The following is an 18120-nucleotide window of genomic DNA, read 5'->3' as shown; positions in this document are numbered from 1 at the left end:
GTGTGCTATATTATAACATTCTGCTATTTATTAGAGGGACCCTATGCAGTTTTAGCAATTTCTTCACTGTTTTCTCGCTTTTTGCTCACAGTTTTCTCTGCAGAGCTCCCCCTACAGCTTCAGAGTATATATTTTGCGACACTCCTCGCTCGGTCAGTCTGCCGTTTCCTCTTTCTCTGTTCCTCTGACTTACTTGCTTTCTGCTTCTTTTCGCTGGCTCTTCCTTGACGAATGTCTGAGAATCTCCATCACTACCTTGTAGCCAGTGCTTGGCGTGTATGTGTGTAGTGCTCTGAAGCAATTCGTTACATCGTGAGACCTCGAGACTTTCTGACTGAGGCCGGTGGTCCGCCAGACCAAAGTTGCAAGGCTGTTTTTTCTGCTCACAGATGCTAGGGGGAAGCAAGACGGCCACCATTCAACCCAGAAAGTCATAACCATTCCAATGACTCCAAAGCTGTTAAGGTAATTTAAGCTTAAAAAACTGCACAGTTCCCTTTTAACATTGAAAATAGCCATGGTACACACATACATTATACACAATGTGGGGACATTAGACAGTGTATGTGTGTGTGAAAGAGAGAGAGAGAGAGAGAGAGAGAGAGAGAGAGAGAGAGAGAGAGAGAGAGAGAGGAAGGATGGAGAAAGCACCAGGAACACTCTCCAATCAGACACCATAATCCTGCTGGAAATTCTCTCCTCCTGTTGCCTAGCAACCTGACATCACAGTGCCTGTACCAGTGATTGATCTGCTGTACCTTCCCAGAATGCTTTTGGCTGGTGTCAAGCAGGCTTCCCCTGCCCCACCCCCGACCAAAGAAAACACACAGGGCACCCTCCAACAATTAGTGTGTGTTGACTGCATTAGAGATCTGTCAGTAAGGAGAGCATGATGTATTTTATTAGTTCTCCGCACAGCTTTGCTGTAGCCATTATATGTATGACCAGACTATGACTGCTCACCCACTGTGTGTGTGTGTGTGTGTGTGTGTGTGTGTGTGTGTGTGTGTGTGTGTGTGTGTGTGTGTGTGTGTGTGTGTGCGTGTGTGCGTGTGTGTGTGTGTGTGCTGTGTGAGTGTGTGTGTGTGAACAGGGTCAACCTCTCCTCCAAACCATTTATCCCTCCTCCCCCCTCAGCTCCCCAAGGACTAGAGGAGTACAAACAGACATGCAGGTCTGCTATGTCATCTATGTATGCCTCACTGGCCTTTAGCCAGCACAGATGATGCTAAACATTACAGAATAGTACAATGCCAGTCAGTTTCACACACATCAAAGTAGACTGAAAGTATATGCTACACAATCATGAGACCTACTGTAGCCTACAATAATGCATGCTACACCTGCTTAGGCCTACTTCAAAACAACCACTACTAAGAAAAAAAAATGTTTTGTACTGGAGTATGCTGCTCAAATATACTACACACCTGTATGTTTATATGACTCAAACTCAAACACACATAGCCTGAAATGTAATATCCAATATATTTTTTTATTTATGAGATATACTACACACTTGTATGTTCACGACTTGAGCTTGAACATGCAACCTGAAATGGAATATCCTGGATATGTTTTTAGAAAGGCCATTCAGGCTTAAAGAGCATGGTGGACCTATTGTAATTTTATTTGCAGTCTATTTGCACAGTGTTTGTCTATAGGACAGCATTCACAGACCCTTTGTTGGTGCCTGAGGTGAATTTTAGTGTGGAAGGCTCTTTTACAAAGACAGGGTTACTGAACATGTGGTGTTTAAGATTAGTGTTTTGTGTGTGTATGTGTGTGTGAGAGAGCTAGAGAGAAAAATAGAGAATCAGTTGGCTATTTATTGGCTCACAGACTGCATACAACAGATTTGGCTTAGTCCCCAAAATTAAGTAAAAAATTTAAAAAGGGCACTCAATTGGAGTCTATTACTGTTTTGTACCCTTAATTTGTTTTCATTCTGTCTGTGGTATACCAATGTAAAAAATATAATATAAAAACACACAAAATAATAAAATAAAACCTCTAATTTTATTGGGAAAATTCTTCTTCTCTATTCCTCTGGGTGATGTGTTCATTTTAAGGCTTGCCAATGAGCATCAGACACAGATGCAACTAACAGATTGTACAAGAATACTGGTACCGTTCTACCTTCAGGAACAAGGCCTACACCAATGTAAGTTTGGGAGCATTTGAAAAAAAAAAACTTTCACAAAAAAAAAAAACAACAGAGTATGTTAGGGGAATATCTCTGTGGATTTTGAATGTGGAACATCCTCAGTTATGTGCATGAAAAGATCATTTAAATGTTGTAATACAGTTATACAAGGTCTTTTTTTGAATCTGGCTCAAATGTACCAAGCAAAACACCTGAGACTGAGCACGCAAATGACACCAGCCTCAGCTGCAGTTAACAGTGGAAATTGCCAAAGTGCCCCAGTCCCCCTAGCTTCGGAAAACCAAGCCTGCCACCTAGTGGTCACCTCTGGGAGAAAGGAGGAACCATTCTGAGTACCATTCTGGACCTAATCATAACACATAATTTTATGGTCAATTTTCAAGCCAGAAAACCCAACTAATGACAACTTAATTTTAATTTAAAATGATAATTTGGCATTGAATAAATAAAAAATCCAGTCAGGATTCAGTGTAGGAGCAAAACGCTAAGAGAGAAGGAATAGTGGGGCACAGTGCTGTTGTCCCAGCAGCAAACCAGCCCCTGTTCATGACTCACCAGGCCAATGCATGTGCTGTAAAAATGTTCTGCCGTTGCTATTTTTTGTGTTTGTACAACTTTTGTTGTAGCTGTTGTTGTTGTTGTATAACCTATATATATATTGAAAGATAAAATAAATGTTTCATGAAAACTGGTCATTGACCAGTCGAGCTTCCCACCTTTTGCCCTGACGTTAACAGGAAAAGATGTGGTTACACAAACTCTGCCCGGTCAGAGTGTTGCACGTTTACACCAACCATACACCAAATGCGCCCCTTGTGCAAGACCGAACAGCTGTTAGTTTGTTTGTTATGAGGATCAGGCAGTATATTACTAAGTTTGATGCATTTCTAAAGTATTTATATATAAATAACTATTCAATCAAGTCAGCTATATTTCTAGTTATTATTGACTGAGATCTGGCCTATGTTTCAAATACCCGCACATTTTCGTTTCCCTAACATCAAAATTCTGACACATTACAAAATGGCCTAGTGTAGCCCGCCTTTCTGCCCACAGTAAAAGAAATGTTTTAAAAATTAAACGTCAAGTTGAGGATGAAAATGACATTAATAACATGCAATTATCCAACATAATCACATAGTTTGAGGTACACAGAAATGCATGTACTGTATGTGCAGATACACATGCCACTTACATATACGGAATCAGTAAGAGAAATGTGTTAATGATTGTTTAATCACAAAGCAAGATTGCAAGATAGAGACTGCAGTTGACAACACAATTACAAGAAAAAGAATCAAGAACTACTGTTGTTACGACCTTCATTTGAAGTTAAAGGCTGAAATTACCTTCTGTATCTTACCCCAACATACACAAAACTTATACAGAAGCAGATTTAGATTTTATTTTTTCAATAAATAAATCTCCTTTACATTACTGTAAAAGAACAAATGAAAACAAGAGTGTTCAGAGTTGGACTAGCACAGATCAATTATATTTACAAGAATTTGGCACGTAAATCCAGAAATGTGGTTTCTTTTGAAAATAAGTCATTTCGTCCCAACATGAACATAATACATAATGTTCATAAACCTTTCCCAACGGTTGGGATTGGAAGGTTGATGTTGATAAGTCATTTGTATTTACCAACACATATTGAAAGTGCCTTCACAGAATCTCCCTGGTGGTTGACTTCACTTAATACACACATGATTCAACAAAGAAATCCTGGGGAGTATGACGGCTGTTTAGTATGGGAGGTTGATGCCCAAAACAGGCCATTCACAGGATATTACATAGATAACATCCAACCTACAGAGAGTCTTTTCATCTCCAGCTAGAAGCCTGAGTCATGCTTTCGCAAACCATGAAGGACAGAAATCACAAAAGAGGAGACTGAAAAGATATAGCTGTGTGCAGTACCGTGCAACCATAGGCCTATTCTTTTTCTCATCTTCAAGTATAGAAATTATTTTATGACCATGAAAAGCCATGAAGTAACATGCATGTAATATCAAAATCAAAACATTCCAAATTACACATACAACCATAAATAACCAGACTTTACACAATACCCCCTTTTTTCTGGGTAAGAACATCCATCATGAGGTTCGGTCAGTCGGTTGGCCAAACCCTCTGGATGTCCTCTGTGTGTCCAGGACCTCTGGAATAACTGACATCAAACCCCTGAGGCAGCCTAGACAATTCCAAGTGCTGCTGCCCTCAGATGATCCCACAAAGGGAAATCTGAAGAGTGATAAAGATTCACCTTTTGACCTTTTTCTGACAGTCAAGAGGACCAGAATAAGGTGTCTTTTTTTAGACATGGCTAATTAGCTAGGCTTGATTGACCTCTACAGGCTTATTAGCAAGACTGAGGTCGTCTTTTTCTTCAGGCAGACAGGGCGGCTCAGCCTGGTGCTGCTTGGGGTCCTCTTTCAAATCTTGGTTCCCGACATGGCTTTCCATTCTCGACTGGTAGCTCTTGTGAGTTACTGTTGAGAAAATTCTGGAACTCAACCTGCTGCTCCTTTTTTGTGGAGTCCTTAAAGTCCTCAGTGGTTGAATAGTTGTTTTTCTCATCAGTGACAGAGCAAATGGCTGTGGAATGTTCACCATTGGATAAAAGATAAGAGTGATGTCCATTCTGCACTTGTGATTGGTTCATGTCTTTATAAGAGTCAGGCATAATACTGAAAGAATCAAGTGATGGCACCGAAATTCAAATTTCTCGTACCACAGAGTTTGGTAGAACTGTCAGTGCTAGCTGGCGCTACTGAGGAAAATGACCCATAGTGGTTGAAGTGATTTTGATTGCACTCATGCCCATTGATGTGGTTGGTGGTTGTGTAGTCAGACATGGCATGGTTGGAGTCTGTGTATTCAGCACCTGTGTAGAGAGAGTCCTGCGTGTGACTGGACATTGAACCGTTCAGCGCGTCGTTTAGTACCGTGTAACTGGGGTTGGCGATGGACAGTGCGTAGCCGGAGGTGGTGTAATTGGGCGCAGTGTGAGCAGGGGAGGTGCTGTAGCTGTTGGCTGTGGAGTAGTCGGAGGCATGGAGGGTGGAGGCGGAGGTGTAGCTGTCCATGGGGTAGTACTGCGCCGAGGGGCTACTGCTGTAGTAGGATCCCAGGTCAGTGCCCTCGGCCTCCCGGAGGGCTTCAGAGAAGCTGGGCAGCGCCGGAAAGACCATGGTAGATGCCAACGAGACGGAGGGCAGGGACACAGAGGGCAGCGAGACGGAGGGAGAACCCAGGCTCATCCGGTCCTCGCCATTCCCCCATCTCCTCCTCTCTCCTCGTCTTCGTCGTCATCATCGTCATCCTCGTCCAGATCGCTGCCCGCCAGGCTGTGGGTGCTGGAGTCGGAGAGACCGCTCAGCAGACTGCTGCCGTCTTCGTCTTCGTCCTGCTCGGACTCCTCCTCTTCCTCCTCTTCGGTCTCCTCTTCGTCCTCCTCATCCTCCTCGTCTTCTTCTTCCTCCTCTTCTTCGTCCTCGTCGTCGTCGCAGTACTCCTCTTCCGACTCCTGCAGACAAGACTCGGCCTCGTTAGCCACATCCAGGTGCATGCTGGGAGCCTCCATCAAAGTATGGTCTGAGTCACGCTGCGATTGGGCAAGGGGGCTGTCGCCATGGTAACCGTTGCCGGTGGCGGCGAGGTAGAGGCTGTGCTGGTGCTGCTGCTGCTCGAGCTCCAGCTTCATGAGTGTGTGCAAAAAGTGTGTGCGCACGCGTGCCGGGTTGAACTCGATGCGCCCGGCCGCATTCCCACAGCCATCCTTGGAGCACCCGCACGGGAAGGACATACGGTCCACCTGTGGACACACACACACACACACACAGATACACGAGTGTGTAGTGGTTAGAGAGTCAGCTCAGTGTTTAGTGATTTTCTGATGAGGTTTTGCATCAAGCACTTGATGAGCATCCACCAATGAACCTGTTTGTGAAATGATCTACAGTAACGCAGTATTGAATGGACCATGTGATTGTTGAGAAGTGAGGGTACATTGTCCTAGCTTCAACAGGTAAGAATGAAACGTGATCATTATTTACTGATAAGTGCCTGCATCATCTCCCTAAACGGGTAGCATTAACGCCTGTAGCAACCCTGTAACCTTTCAAAGACCTGAGTGTGTCCAGCTTATTTGCATCTCTACAGTAGCCAGGATCACAAGTCTTTTAACATCCTTTTATGTGCATAACTGAAATCAAAGATGTAGAGCCCTAATGTCAATGCTGGGCAAAGTGCAAAGTCAGTCTATGAGTAAAGTTCTCGTGTATGAACTGAAGCCATCATGTGGCACATGACCGCTTTTAGCTGCCCCACCGACGGTTGTGCTTGGGATCTTCATGGCGTTACATTTGCAAATAGATTTTGTATAGCTATAGCTTTATAAAGTTATCTTTAGTTAGACTTTAAACTCTGCACTTAGCATTTAAATTAGCGGCCGTAGTCTGTCAATCAAAAGATATTTCTCCTTTTCATGTTCCTGAAGCGACATGTTGATGGAATTGCATATATGCCACGCAGTTCCTGAAAGGCTTTGCAATTTCCGATGGACCGCCACCTGTGTTGTAGCGACTATTGTTTTAACGTATCTGCACACAGAGCACCAATAGGAGCAATCCGCTAAATCTGACAAAAAGTATAAGGCGTGGTCGTGCTCTAGTGTTTACTGTCCCTGTACTTAGTTCACAGTCGCACTTGAAAAGAACGTCAGCTAAATTATGTAAATTGTATGAGAAATCGCAGGCAGCGCCTTGGTGGGTTAGACCAGTTAGCCTATAACTCCCTTTTAAGCTATAGGATAGCTTTAGACCAACTGGTCTAACCCACCTCCAGTGTATTATGCTAAGCTAGCCTAACGGTGTCAGACTGAGTTATAGCACGCACAAAAACAAGAAGGATTTGTATCCTCTTATCTAACTCTGGGATAGACGGCAAATAAGCTAATTTGAAAAAAGTTGGCTTGTTCCTTTAAGAAGTTCAGGTGTTTTCACGAGGATGTTTCCTTACCTGGCACTTGATGCCGGCGAGGCTGCAGGCGCAGGTCTCGGGGCGGCAGCAGCCTCGGCACTGGCAGCCGCACTCCTTGCGTGAGACGCGGATGGCACGCAGCGTGTGCCGCTCCTGGCCGTCGATGCGGCGGACGCCCGAGGCCCTTAGCAGCGCACGTCGCTTACGGATGCCCAGCGGCTGTAGGAAGAAGTACTCGTCCACCTCGGCACTCGCCACGTCGATCTCCTCCTCGCGGATATCGGCCAGCGTCAACGCTGCCGCCGCCGCCTCCTCCGACTCCAACACGCCGCTTTTGGTCAGCTGCAGGGGAGAATTGGCAAAGGTCAAGGTCATTCAAAGGTCAGTCAGCACAAACGGTTCTCTAACTTAACCTTAAACGGGTTAAAGGTGGAGTCAGGGATTGTGCAGGAAGTCACATTTGTTTGTGTTTATGTTTATATTTAAACTTATTAGCAGACGAAACATCAGAGAGGTAGCTCACCTCTTCTTTCAGCATTCCCAGAGAAATTCCATGTAGGGTTTTGTTTTTGTTTGGTTTGGTTGGCTTTGTTTGTTTCCAGTTTTCTGAGTCTGGGCTGCCTACAGAGACCGTTTTTTTTTTTTAACAGTGTACTTACGGCATGGGCAGCTACAGTAGCAGTTGTGAGGAGATGATTGCTGAATGTGACAAAAAAATGTATGGGCTTGAAATCGAATCAAATCCCTGACTGCACCTTTAAATGCAGAGGATAAATTTCTTTCAGGACAAAAGTAACTTGACTAACTTCACTGTAACCCCATCAACTAAAGACATTCAAGTAATTTATATCATACTCATGTTGCTAATTTATAAAAAAAATGAACTGTTGCTTTCGAACACATAACGTTCATTGTTGATGAACATAAAGTGAAATCTGCAATGACAGGTGGGTGTCGAGGTGTGAAGACCTTCAGTTTGATGGCGTTGAGTTTCTCCTCCTTGAGGTGGTCCCTGAGCATGTTGCGGTGCCACCTCTCCTGCTCGCGGGCGAACTCGCCCAGGGTAAAGCGGCGGATGGAGCTGTGGCGCGGCGACATGCCCAGCGAGCTGCCACCCTGCGTGGGCACGCTGGTGAAGCCCTGTCGACGGCTGAAGTAGTAGACCGTCACGCCCTGGAAGCTGACGCCACGCATGCGCATGCGCTTACCGCGCTTCAGAATGGACGAGGCTGCAGAGACAGAGAGAGAGGGGGGAGATGGAGTGAGGGGGGCAGATAGATAGGGGGGGGGCAGATAGATGGAGTGAGGGGGGCAGATAGATAGAGTGAGGGGGGGTGGAGATAGGGGAATATATGAGAGAGAGAGTTAAGACAAGGCAAAGTAACAGAAAGAGTGAAAAAGATAGAAAGAATAAAGATAATGATAGCATATGATTGATACCATAAAAATAGAAACATCCTTGCTCAAAGGAACACATACAACCTACAATGAAGATAGGCAGTGAATAATTGCTGTAATTGTCTCATCTATGTAATCACAGATGACAGAAGTTAAAATAACTTACTGTACATTACATATTACAAAATGACATATTTATAAATAGTGAAAGTCCCAAGGTTTCCTCCAGATTGAGATAGTGAAGAATAGGTAAATTAACTGAAATAAATGAATAATGAATGCACAGTGACATAAATGAAATAAAAAAGAGCAGAAATTAAACAATAAAAGGATGAGTTGTAAAAAAAAAATCACAATAAATACACAAATCATTGAATAAAAAGTAATTATGGAATTAGTAACTAAATCATGTAATCATGGCTGTCACTTTCATATGTGGCTTTTATAAGGAAAGCAGAATGCAGTCCTAGCATTATGAAGATAGATAATATGATCAACAGCCTAATATCCCTTTAGTATCATTCTGAAAGTAAGGTCAACAGACCTTGATATATAGCCAGTAAGTGACACCAGAGGCCTCGCAGGCCCATAACGGTAAAATAGATCTCAGATGTAAATGAGACAAATGTTTCTTGTAAAAAAATGTTTTACATATACACATATCTATTTTCTAAAAACAGTTAATAATAGTATATTACATATTGCCAGCTTATTCAACAAGTTAGAAATCAACTGAAAGCTCAGCTGTCCTGACTGACCCTGAGGTGACCTCCATCGCAATGCATGCTGGGATGGACACTCACGCATGAGTTGGGTGGTGGGGGGGTTGACGCTGTCATTGCTGTTGCCACTGTCACTACCGGAGACGTCATCGAACTCTGGCAGCAGCGAGCAAGGGGAGGAGCCATCCTCCTCAGAGAACTTCCTCTTCAGGATGCCACTCATCGCTCTGGATGGCCGCGCCCCTACACTGGATGGGGATGGGGGGGATGGGGGGGAGGGGGGGGGGGGGGGGGGGGGGGGAGCAGAGAGAGATAGAGGATAGAGAGAATGTTACAGATCAGTATTGTAATACAGGTAAATTGTGGACACAGGTAAAATAGAGCAAAAATGCAATGTCTCGTGAGGGCTTATTTTAAAGCATCACTTGTTTTTTATTTGAGTATAAAGCGTGAAAGAGATGCTTAATCTACAACCATCCAATCATTAAACTTCTAACTTGAAATGTATATTAGTTTTACATTAAGTATTATGTTCCTAATTCCTTTATTTCTGTTGAGTGAAACAGATAAAGATCTCTGAGTGAAACAGAGAAAGAGATAGAGAGAGAGGGCAAAGAGAGAGAGAAAGAGAGAGAGAAATAGAGAGACAATTTTTCATTTTCTCATTGGGATTTTTCTCAATTAGGATTTTTCTCATGAAAATCATATGTCATATGTTGTCTTTAGTGACAGTGGAGAATCACTTCACTTCACTACACACTGATCTGCACACATAGATATGGATACATGTGCGTAAACATACACACACAATATCACACACATACACGCTCGTTCGCACACGCGCGCACACACATACACTTAGAGACCCTCACTGATGTTCTATGTTCTCAGCTCTTTCTTTCCATTGTATCCCAATGGCTCATGCCTTTATGTCCTGATTACTACTCCCAACCCCACCCCACCCTACCCCTTCATCACCCAAGCTCAACTCTCTCTCGCTCTCTCTCTCTCTCTCTGTTTCTCTCTCGCTCGCTCTCTCTTTCTCTCTCTCTCAATTTCAGCCTTCTTTCTACCAACCTCCATCGCTGGCTCTCCCCCCTTACCTCCCTCCCTTCATCTCTCCCATTCCAGCCACCCCTCCCAACCTCCGCCCCTCCTTTCTTTCTCTCTCTCCATCATTTCAGCGTTCTCTCTCTACCACCCTCCCTTGCCCCCGTTCCCTTTTTCTCCTTCTTCTCTGTCTCCCTCACTACCTCCCTTCATCACTCCCTTCCTCATTGTCCTCCATCTCTCCTTCTCCAACTGTATCTTGCCTCGTTTCTTTTCTCTCCTTCCCTCACTCCCTTCCTCCTTCTATCCTCCTCCCTCTCTCTCTCTCTCTCTCTCTCTCTGCTTTAGTCTCTCCATCTCTCCTTCCCTTGCTCCATACCTCCTACTCCTTCCCTTCTCTCCCTTAAATTCACACACTCTCTCTCTCCATCCTCTCCCTTCTCTCTCTGCTCTCCATTTGCCCCCCCTCCTTCTACCCCCCCCCATCTCATAAACTCTCTCTCTCTCTCTCTCTCTCTCTCTCACCACCACCACCACCACGCTCCCTCTCTCTCCTATTATTGTCTCTCTCCCTCTCTCTCCCCCCCCAATCCGTCTCTCACCCCCCCCCCCCCCTCCCCCAGTCCCCTCCTCAGTCAGGCTTCAGCGCAGACGGAGACAGAGGCAGCAAACGAGAGAGAGAGAGAGAGAGAGATAGAGAGAGACAATAATAGGAGAGAGAGGGAGCAAGGTGGTGGTGGTGGTGAGAAAGAGCGAGAGATGGAGAGAGAAAGAGAGTGAATGGAGAGAGATGGAGAGAGAGAGGTAGTGAGGGCAAAGGAAAGAGATGCAAGAAGGAGAGAGGCAGAGCAAACGAGAAGCAGGGAGATGCAGAGGGAACATATTTAACGAACAAGTTTAAAACACCACACCACAAAGAAAGATATCTTGCCCTGTGGATTTAGCTTCAAGTTCATCAAAATAATATCACTAACACAATAAGTAGGCATGTCCATGTATGACAACTGCAGGCGGCATTAAATACAACACACACAATCTATATGCACCTGAAAGAATGTATAGAAAAGCACAACATATCCAAGTGCACGCACATGCATGCATGCACACACACAGTCCAGGGTACGCTGCAGTGGTTAGGATGCTGGCTTCTCTGTTCCAGAGCAGATATTCAGGGCAACTGTCAGCTCCACTCAGCTCCCTCCATTCCACACACACACACACACACACACACACACACACACACACACACACACACACACACACGTTTCTCTCCTCATTCTCCTCCTCTCTTGTTCTTCTCCTCCCCATTCCTTTAATTACTTCCCTGCTCTTCTTTTCTTTTAATCACTTTCTCTATCCCCATCTCTCTTCTTCTCTCTCAAACCTTCACTGATGTTCCTTCTCTTTCTCTTCATTTATATATTTTCTTTCCCCTTCCCTCATTCCCTCTCTATTTTTACTTTCTTCTCTTCCCTTGTTGTATCATAACCTCATCCCTCTCTCCTCTCCTTTTCACCACCCTCCATTCAATGTTGTTCCTTCTCTTTCTCTTCATTTATATCTGTCCCTCATCCATTTCTTTTAGTTCTCTTCCTTTTTTCTTATTTTTCTCTCCTCTCTTCTCTTCTCCTCCCCTCCCCCCACGCTTCTGGCTCTGCGCTTGTGGTTCATGACCACGCTGGTGTGCTGCTGCTGCCGCTGCGCTGGTGTGAGGTCAGAGACGAACAGGGCGATTCTGCCAGGGCACCTGGGAGTCATTACAGTCTGGCTGATCCTGGACCAGCCCCGGGGCACTTACGCAGACTAAAGGTCACTTCCTTTCCCTTCTACGGGATTAGAGATAACGTGGACGAGGGGAGAAGAGTGTCAGATGTCACTGCCTTTGTCTTCACTATCTGTATCTGTAATTAGCTTTTGTACAGGTGCATCTCAAAAAATTAGAATATCATGGAAAGGTTTTTTTTTTTCCGCAGTTTTTTTTTTTTTTGGAAATCAAAAATCCAGAATCTCAAAATGTTACAATAAAGAATTTATAATACAGAGATGTCGACCTGAGAAGAGCTCAGATCAGCTAAGTCAAAACACCGACAATGGTTTCATGAGCCTTTAATCACCCAGTCTGGGCAGGGCAGTGGACTTTTCCAAGATATTCGAATTTTTCGAGATGCAGTTGTATGTGTTGGTACAAACCAGTTTAGCATATGCCACTACACACCAGCTTAGCATGTGGTGCTACCATCCATCTTAGCATGGGTAAAGACAAACCAGTTTGTCATTTACTGACAAATACCACTACCAGGCTATTTTATCTCTATATTCTTACACGGCTCTTCACAATGCCAGTAGAATGCTCCATTGACTTATGTTCTAGCGGTCTAGTTCTAGCGGTCATTATTTTCGACTAGAGGACCTCTGAAAAAAATAATGACCGCTGTCAATGACAGCGGAGTTTGTGCTTCTAATTCAAGTCTTTCATATCACTCCGCAATTATCATACATTATTAATGTAAATTACATATTTTGTTATATGTTGATGTATATTACATATTATTTGTCCATTCTTGATCAGCTGCTCATGTTAACGCATGGCACAGACCGAGGACACAAGGAAGGGTCAGGTGCTGTTTGTGTCACTTTTTGGTAGGGTGGTGAGTGTGTTGGTGTGCTGGCGTTGTGTAAGGCTTCCCTCGAAACACCATTGCTAAGATTAGACTCCTCATTTAGCCTGGCATCACCAGATCATGAATAACACATGCAGCCCGTTTGAGTGTGTGTGTGTGTGTGTGTGTGTGTGTGTGTTAGACTGTCTTTATCTGACTGAAGGACATGACCACACAAAGAGCTTTTCATTCACATCTAGTACACACATAATACTACTACACCTAAATACATTTAATAGTATTTAATAGTGTTTGGACAGCCACAGATTAAAAGACTGATGGACAGACAGACAGACAGATAGACAGGAAGATCAAGAAGATCAGGGTCAGGCACCTACACAGGTATACTATAAAAATATGCAGACAGTGAGACAGATAGACAGACAGATAGATGGTATAAGCATGGAATAGTTAAGACATAATCATTTTTTGGCAATAGCTGAGATGACTTGAGAAGTGTGTGCGTTATTTGCATGTGGGAGTTCAGACGTTACTGTGAGTGTAGGTGAGGTGAACACCACAGCAAACCTCATTGGCTGAGACATGGGTTGGGTCACAGGCCAAGTGTGTGTGTGTATGTGTGTGTGTGTGTGTGTGTGTGTGTATTCTCTCACTGACTAAGAGCTGGGTTGGAGTCCCAAGCACATCTCCAGCTCCAGACTCCAGCTCCAGGACAGACAGATAGGTGCTAATTTTAGACTGGGAGACCGTAGAAGACGACAACGCTTATATGACTCACTCTAGCCGACACCCATTCAACTTCACGACAGCACTCATACAGTTTGTGTCCACTCACACTCACTCGTGTGTGTCTACTGCAACCAGACCTCGAACTACTGGTTGACCACTATTAGTGTGCAGATATGAACACTGGACCGTAGACATAACATAGTCTTTAACGAGATGGAAAAGAGATCGACTGCATAGGCTGGGAGCAGAAATACTCTTCTGCATCATGCCCTACTCTATAGAAGCTATACGTGCATCTAGTGTGAGAGAGGAAAGCTTCATCATTAGCATCATCTGTTCTAACGAAGCTGTGCATGCTATATTCTAGAATATTCCAGTTTGTATTCTCATGCTCTCTGCACATATGACCCTGGCGAACATCAGCATATTGTATAATCCATGAGCGAATTCTCTCTCTCTTTCTTTCTTTTTTTTGCCAGACTCTCTGCACTCTCTTCTTCTCCTCCCTCCTGTGTCTATCGTGTCTCACCCACTCTCTCCTCCTCCTAATCAGAAGCAATTGGAAGTGAGATTTGCATACGGCCAGTTAATTTCATAATTGCATTTGCATATGCATTGTGCTTAGATAAGGACAAATGTGTACTCAGATATATGTGTATTGCGGTACGTTTCTTATCAAACGGGGAGGTGCAGGCTAGTTCTGTGTGCACAGTGTTTCCAGAGCTGGAGACACAGTAGCTTTCGCTGAGACTGAGTGCAAAATGTGCTACAGTTATGTTCTGAGCTCGAGCACACCCCGCCATCCCCTCCACACACACACACACACACACACACACACACACACACATACATCCCCTCCACACACGCACACACACACACGCACACACACACACACACCACCACCACCCCCAAACACACACTCCTCCACCACCACCACCACCACCACCACCCTCACCCCACCCCCTTCCAACCTCCCCTCGGCAGAGACCGACCGAGCATTCCAAGCGGCCGTCATGGCAACGCGCCAGGAGAGTAGGGGGAGGGGGGAGGGGGATGGGTAAAAGGGAAGAGGAAGGGAGTGGTGGTGTAGGGGCTTTGAGTGGGGGGGGGGGGGGGAGTATGTGAGTGTGGTGGTGGTGGGTACCATCACTGGCTAAGAACAACATTAAACAAAGAAAAACTGCCTAGCTGCCTAATGCAGAATCTTCTTCTCTTACTGCCTCAGTCTCACACAGATTACTAGTGCAGCAACAAATAGCTTGCGCTAACCACCGCACTGCATCCAATGGGTCACCTATACACATTAGCGGGCCCGCCCTTACCAGGTGGCTGTCACAGCTGGACCAGAACTGGGCCTGACGCCGACCAAGGCTGAGCCAGATCTGTTTCAGAGCTGGCTTGTAACTGGGTACCAGTTAGTTGTGCAATATATTCCGACAGACAATAACTGGGTACCAATTGATCATGTTAAATAAATACCCTTGCACAGATCATGACTCAGAATCAACTCATCCTGATAAATACTACAGCATGGCCAACAACTAGGACTAGACAAGTGTGTTAAATACTAAACCGTAGATGATAACTATGTACCATCTGATCATGTTACATTCTCCATAAAGGATGGCATTCACTCAAAAATTTGGTTGGCAATTGGCATAATCTGGTAAACCCATATTACGCATAATGATTCTCTGCATAAATGTTGAATTGTGTGTGGTTGGTGTCTCTGTGTGTGTCTGTGTGTGTGTCTCTGTGTGTGTCTGTGTGTGTGTGTGTGTGTCTGTGTGTGTGTGTGTGTGTGTGTGTGTGTGTGTGTGTGTGTGTGTGTACACTTGTACTGGGGATGGCTGTTTGCATGATACACTTGTGTGCACAGCCGAACACAATACTTACATACACTCCTGAGTGTGCATGTACTATACAATACCATACAAATGTACAATGGCATATATGGTTGGAAGAATACATGTCTCTAAGTAACACTGACATGACTTATTTTGAATCGGAAATTACTCACCTTCCTACTTGCAGAACACAATTAAGTTGATAGGAGGTGTTCCAGACCTGCAAAACAGTTAACAGTTGTGAGAACCAACACCAGAGATGCATCCTTTTCCAATGTGTCCTTGGGGTCCATAGCTATCTAATTCTCTCCCATGTAAAGCTGACCAGTAGTTATGTATCTGCAACTGTCTTTGACAGAGCTCGTTGACATTATGAGAACATTTCATACTGAATGTTTACTCAGTCGTTATCTATAACCACTGGAATTAGAACAGTGACATATGTCCACATATGTGTCCATGTGCTGCACCACTCCCCCCCCCCCCCCCCACACACACACACACACACACACACACACACAATCATATAGACTCACACATACACAAGTATGTTCATACCAAACACAATCCGGCGTGCGGATTGTAGACACACACACACACACACACACACACACACACACACACACACACACACACACACACACACACACACACAGTGAAGGCTCCCCATCACTGAAGGCTGTGTAATTGGCTCCCAGGGGAAACTAGGGGGAGACGGCCACTCACTGCCCAACACACATGCATCTCTTCTGGGTGTTGAGCTGGCCTCCGCTAGGACTCCATATGGATATATTTTAGAACATGCCTGAGTGAGTGAGAGTTAAGAGTATACTGTGTGTGTGTGTGTGTGTGTCTACTCACTCAGGCGTAGGCTACTGTATGAACAGACAAGTGATACATATCAGCTCCATGTTAATTAATGAGCTACGTACAACATTTCATTTTCTTGTGTTCATCAGATCTGTGGTTTGCAGTAGGCTAGGCTAGCCTTTGAAAAGTGAAGCAGCACCAAGCTTCAGTTCAGTCCACTGTACTGTTCTGTTCTGCACCCACACCCACATAATATCCCAGAAATCCCACAGACCCATGGAAAAGTACCACATCTAGCTCTATTCTCTCTCTGCCATAGCAACATAACTGTGGAAAATAAAGAGGGCATTTTTCAGTAACACTTACATTTAGCATTAATGTTTGTTTATGAGCATGAACCGAGTTTGTAAAACGTGTCGACCCGGTACAGACATCTACATTTTTCAAAAGAACTGAGAGACAGAGACAGGAAACTCGGTAGCAGTGACCTGTGTTGAAGCTATAGCACTCGTTGGATTCGGCGGCTAGTTTCATAAGCGGTGATGCAACGGCGTCTCTGTTCCACAGGTGAATGGCTCAAATAGACCATCACGCAGGTGAGATGTCATTCAACAGCTGACGCCAACACGTTAACCTGTGCCTTTTAGGAGCTCTCCTCTCGCCGCTTCAGTGGATGAATGAAGGCAGTCGTGCAAACGCCGCAAGGTTGCAGTACCCATGCGTTTAGCCTAACAGAGCCAACACAAAGACAGAAAAATATCATGCAGTGAAAAACTTACTTGTCATGTTGTCAAATTGCCAGTCGGGCTATCAGCAGCCAAGAGTCTTAAATGCTGTAGCCTACTGTAACCGGAGCGGAGCACAGTCTATGAATGAATGGACGAATGAGCCTAAACGTAACGTAAATTCTGATTTGCGAGAAATAGAGTCGATGTACATGTGGATTAAATGTTTTGTTAGGAGCCTATGTCATGTCAGTGACAAACCGACTAGCTTAAATATTCGCGGTTACAGTAGCCTATGTGCCGGTGACATTCTCTCCACATCTACCTATTCTTAGCCCCTCTCCCTCTCTTCCTTTCCGACTGCTGGAACATGAGCTCTGGCAGCAGTTCGGTCGACCACGTGACGTCCGTGCTCCAATCCCGAGCCCGGCAAGAAATGCGAGAGAGAACTGCGGTGAGCTGCATCCGCAGACTCCACACCGGTCGAAACGTGATAAAAATGTGACGCGGTAAGTCATACCTGTATGAGGGATAGCCTACGCCACGAAAGCTGCTCTGATAAGGGTGACCGGGGCCACATCATTTGGAGCTAGGAAGTTAGGGCGACACAATGTAGTTTTTGTTTTTGACAGTAGGCCTAACAGAATGAGTGAGATTAAGGTCTTATTATTAGCATAAACAGGCAATTTGTCTGTAGGCTATGTTACTTTTTATTAGGCTATTAATAGCAGACATGAACATTTCATTGTTTATCGTAAAGAAAAACAGTTTGTTTACTGGCTGACCTACTGTACTACTTGACCTACTGAGCGGGTTCACTGATGGATGGTTGTAGTTTACTGGTGTTTCTGTTAGGACAACTTCCCTTTCTCTCCTCTCCAACAACCCAGTCTTTTCATTGTCAACACTAAGGGGACCCTGATGTAGGCTAAAGTAGGCTACTCTTGGATACAGGGTAGGAATTTCACGGCGGCCACGACGGCCATGGCCGTCGTAGCCCCTTGCATTGGCCGTGAGGCCCCTTTGAAAATCAGAGGTTTACAGGCCACGGTGGCCTTGGTTCCCCAT

General features: G+C 44.8%; 1 protein-coding gene across 2 annotated transcripts; it reads right to left on the bottom strand.

The window, feature by feature from the left end:
• Window positions 1–5410: 5410 nt before the first annotated feature.
• Window positions 5411–17414, bottom strand: LOC121698940 (cysteine/serine-rich nuclear protein 3-like). 2 transcript variants are annotated; one of them, XM_042081482.1, is made up of 6 exons: window positions 17107–17414; window positions 15691–15737; window positions 9352–9518; window positions 8120–8379; window positions 7190–7492; window positions 5411–5984 (listed from the first exon to the last, which is right to left on the bottom strand). In XM_042081482.1, the coding sequence occupies exons 3-6, from the start codon at window positions 9491–9493 to the stop codon at window positions 5427–5429; spliced, it is 1263 nt and encodes a 420-aa protein (XP_041937416.1). In that variant the 5' UTR covers window positions 9494–9518; window positions 15691–15737; window positions 17107–17414; the 3' UTR covers window positions 5411–5426. The 2 variants fall into 2 exon arrangements, with proteins under 2 accessions (XP_041937416.1, XP_041937414.1); XM_042081480.1 differs by lacking the exon at window positions 17107–17414 and adding an exon at window positions 16694–16736.
• Between the last annotated feature and the right edge of the window lie 706 nt (window positions 17415–18120).

This window comes from Alosa sapidissima, chromosome 23, assembly GCF_018492685.1.
Source record: "Alosa sapidissima isolate fAloSap1 chromosome 23, fAloSap1.pri, whole genome shotgun sequence".
Lineage (NCBI taxonomy): Eukaryota > Metazoa > Chordata > Actinopteri > Clupeiformes > Clupeidae > Alosa > Alosa sapidissima.
The sequence above is the reverse complement of the archived record's forward strand: the minus strand, read 5'-3'. Positions and strand labels throughout refer to the sequence as shown.

What these genes read in the sequence shown, in the direction of transcription:
- LOC121698940 (XM_042081480.1), bottom strand. An exon ending in TGTGTTCTGCAAGTAGGAAG is followed by an intron (nt 9,519 to 15,690) that starts GTGAGTAATTTC and finishes ATCCCCATCCAG; the next exon opens with TGTAGGGGCGCGGCCATCCA. An exon ending in TCGCCGGCATCAAGTGCCAG is followed by an intron (nt 5,985 to 7,189) that starts GTAAGGAAACAT and finishes GTGTGTCCACAG; the next exon opens with GTGGACCGTATGTCCTTCCC.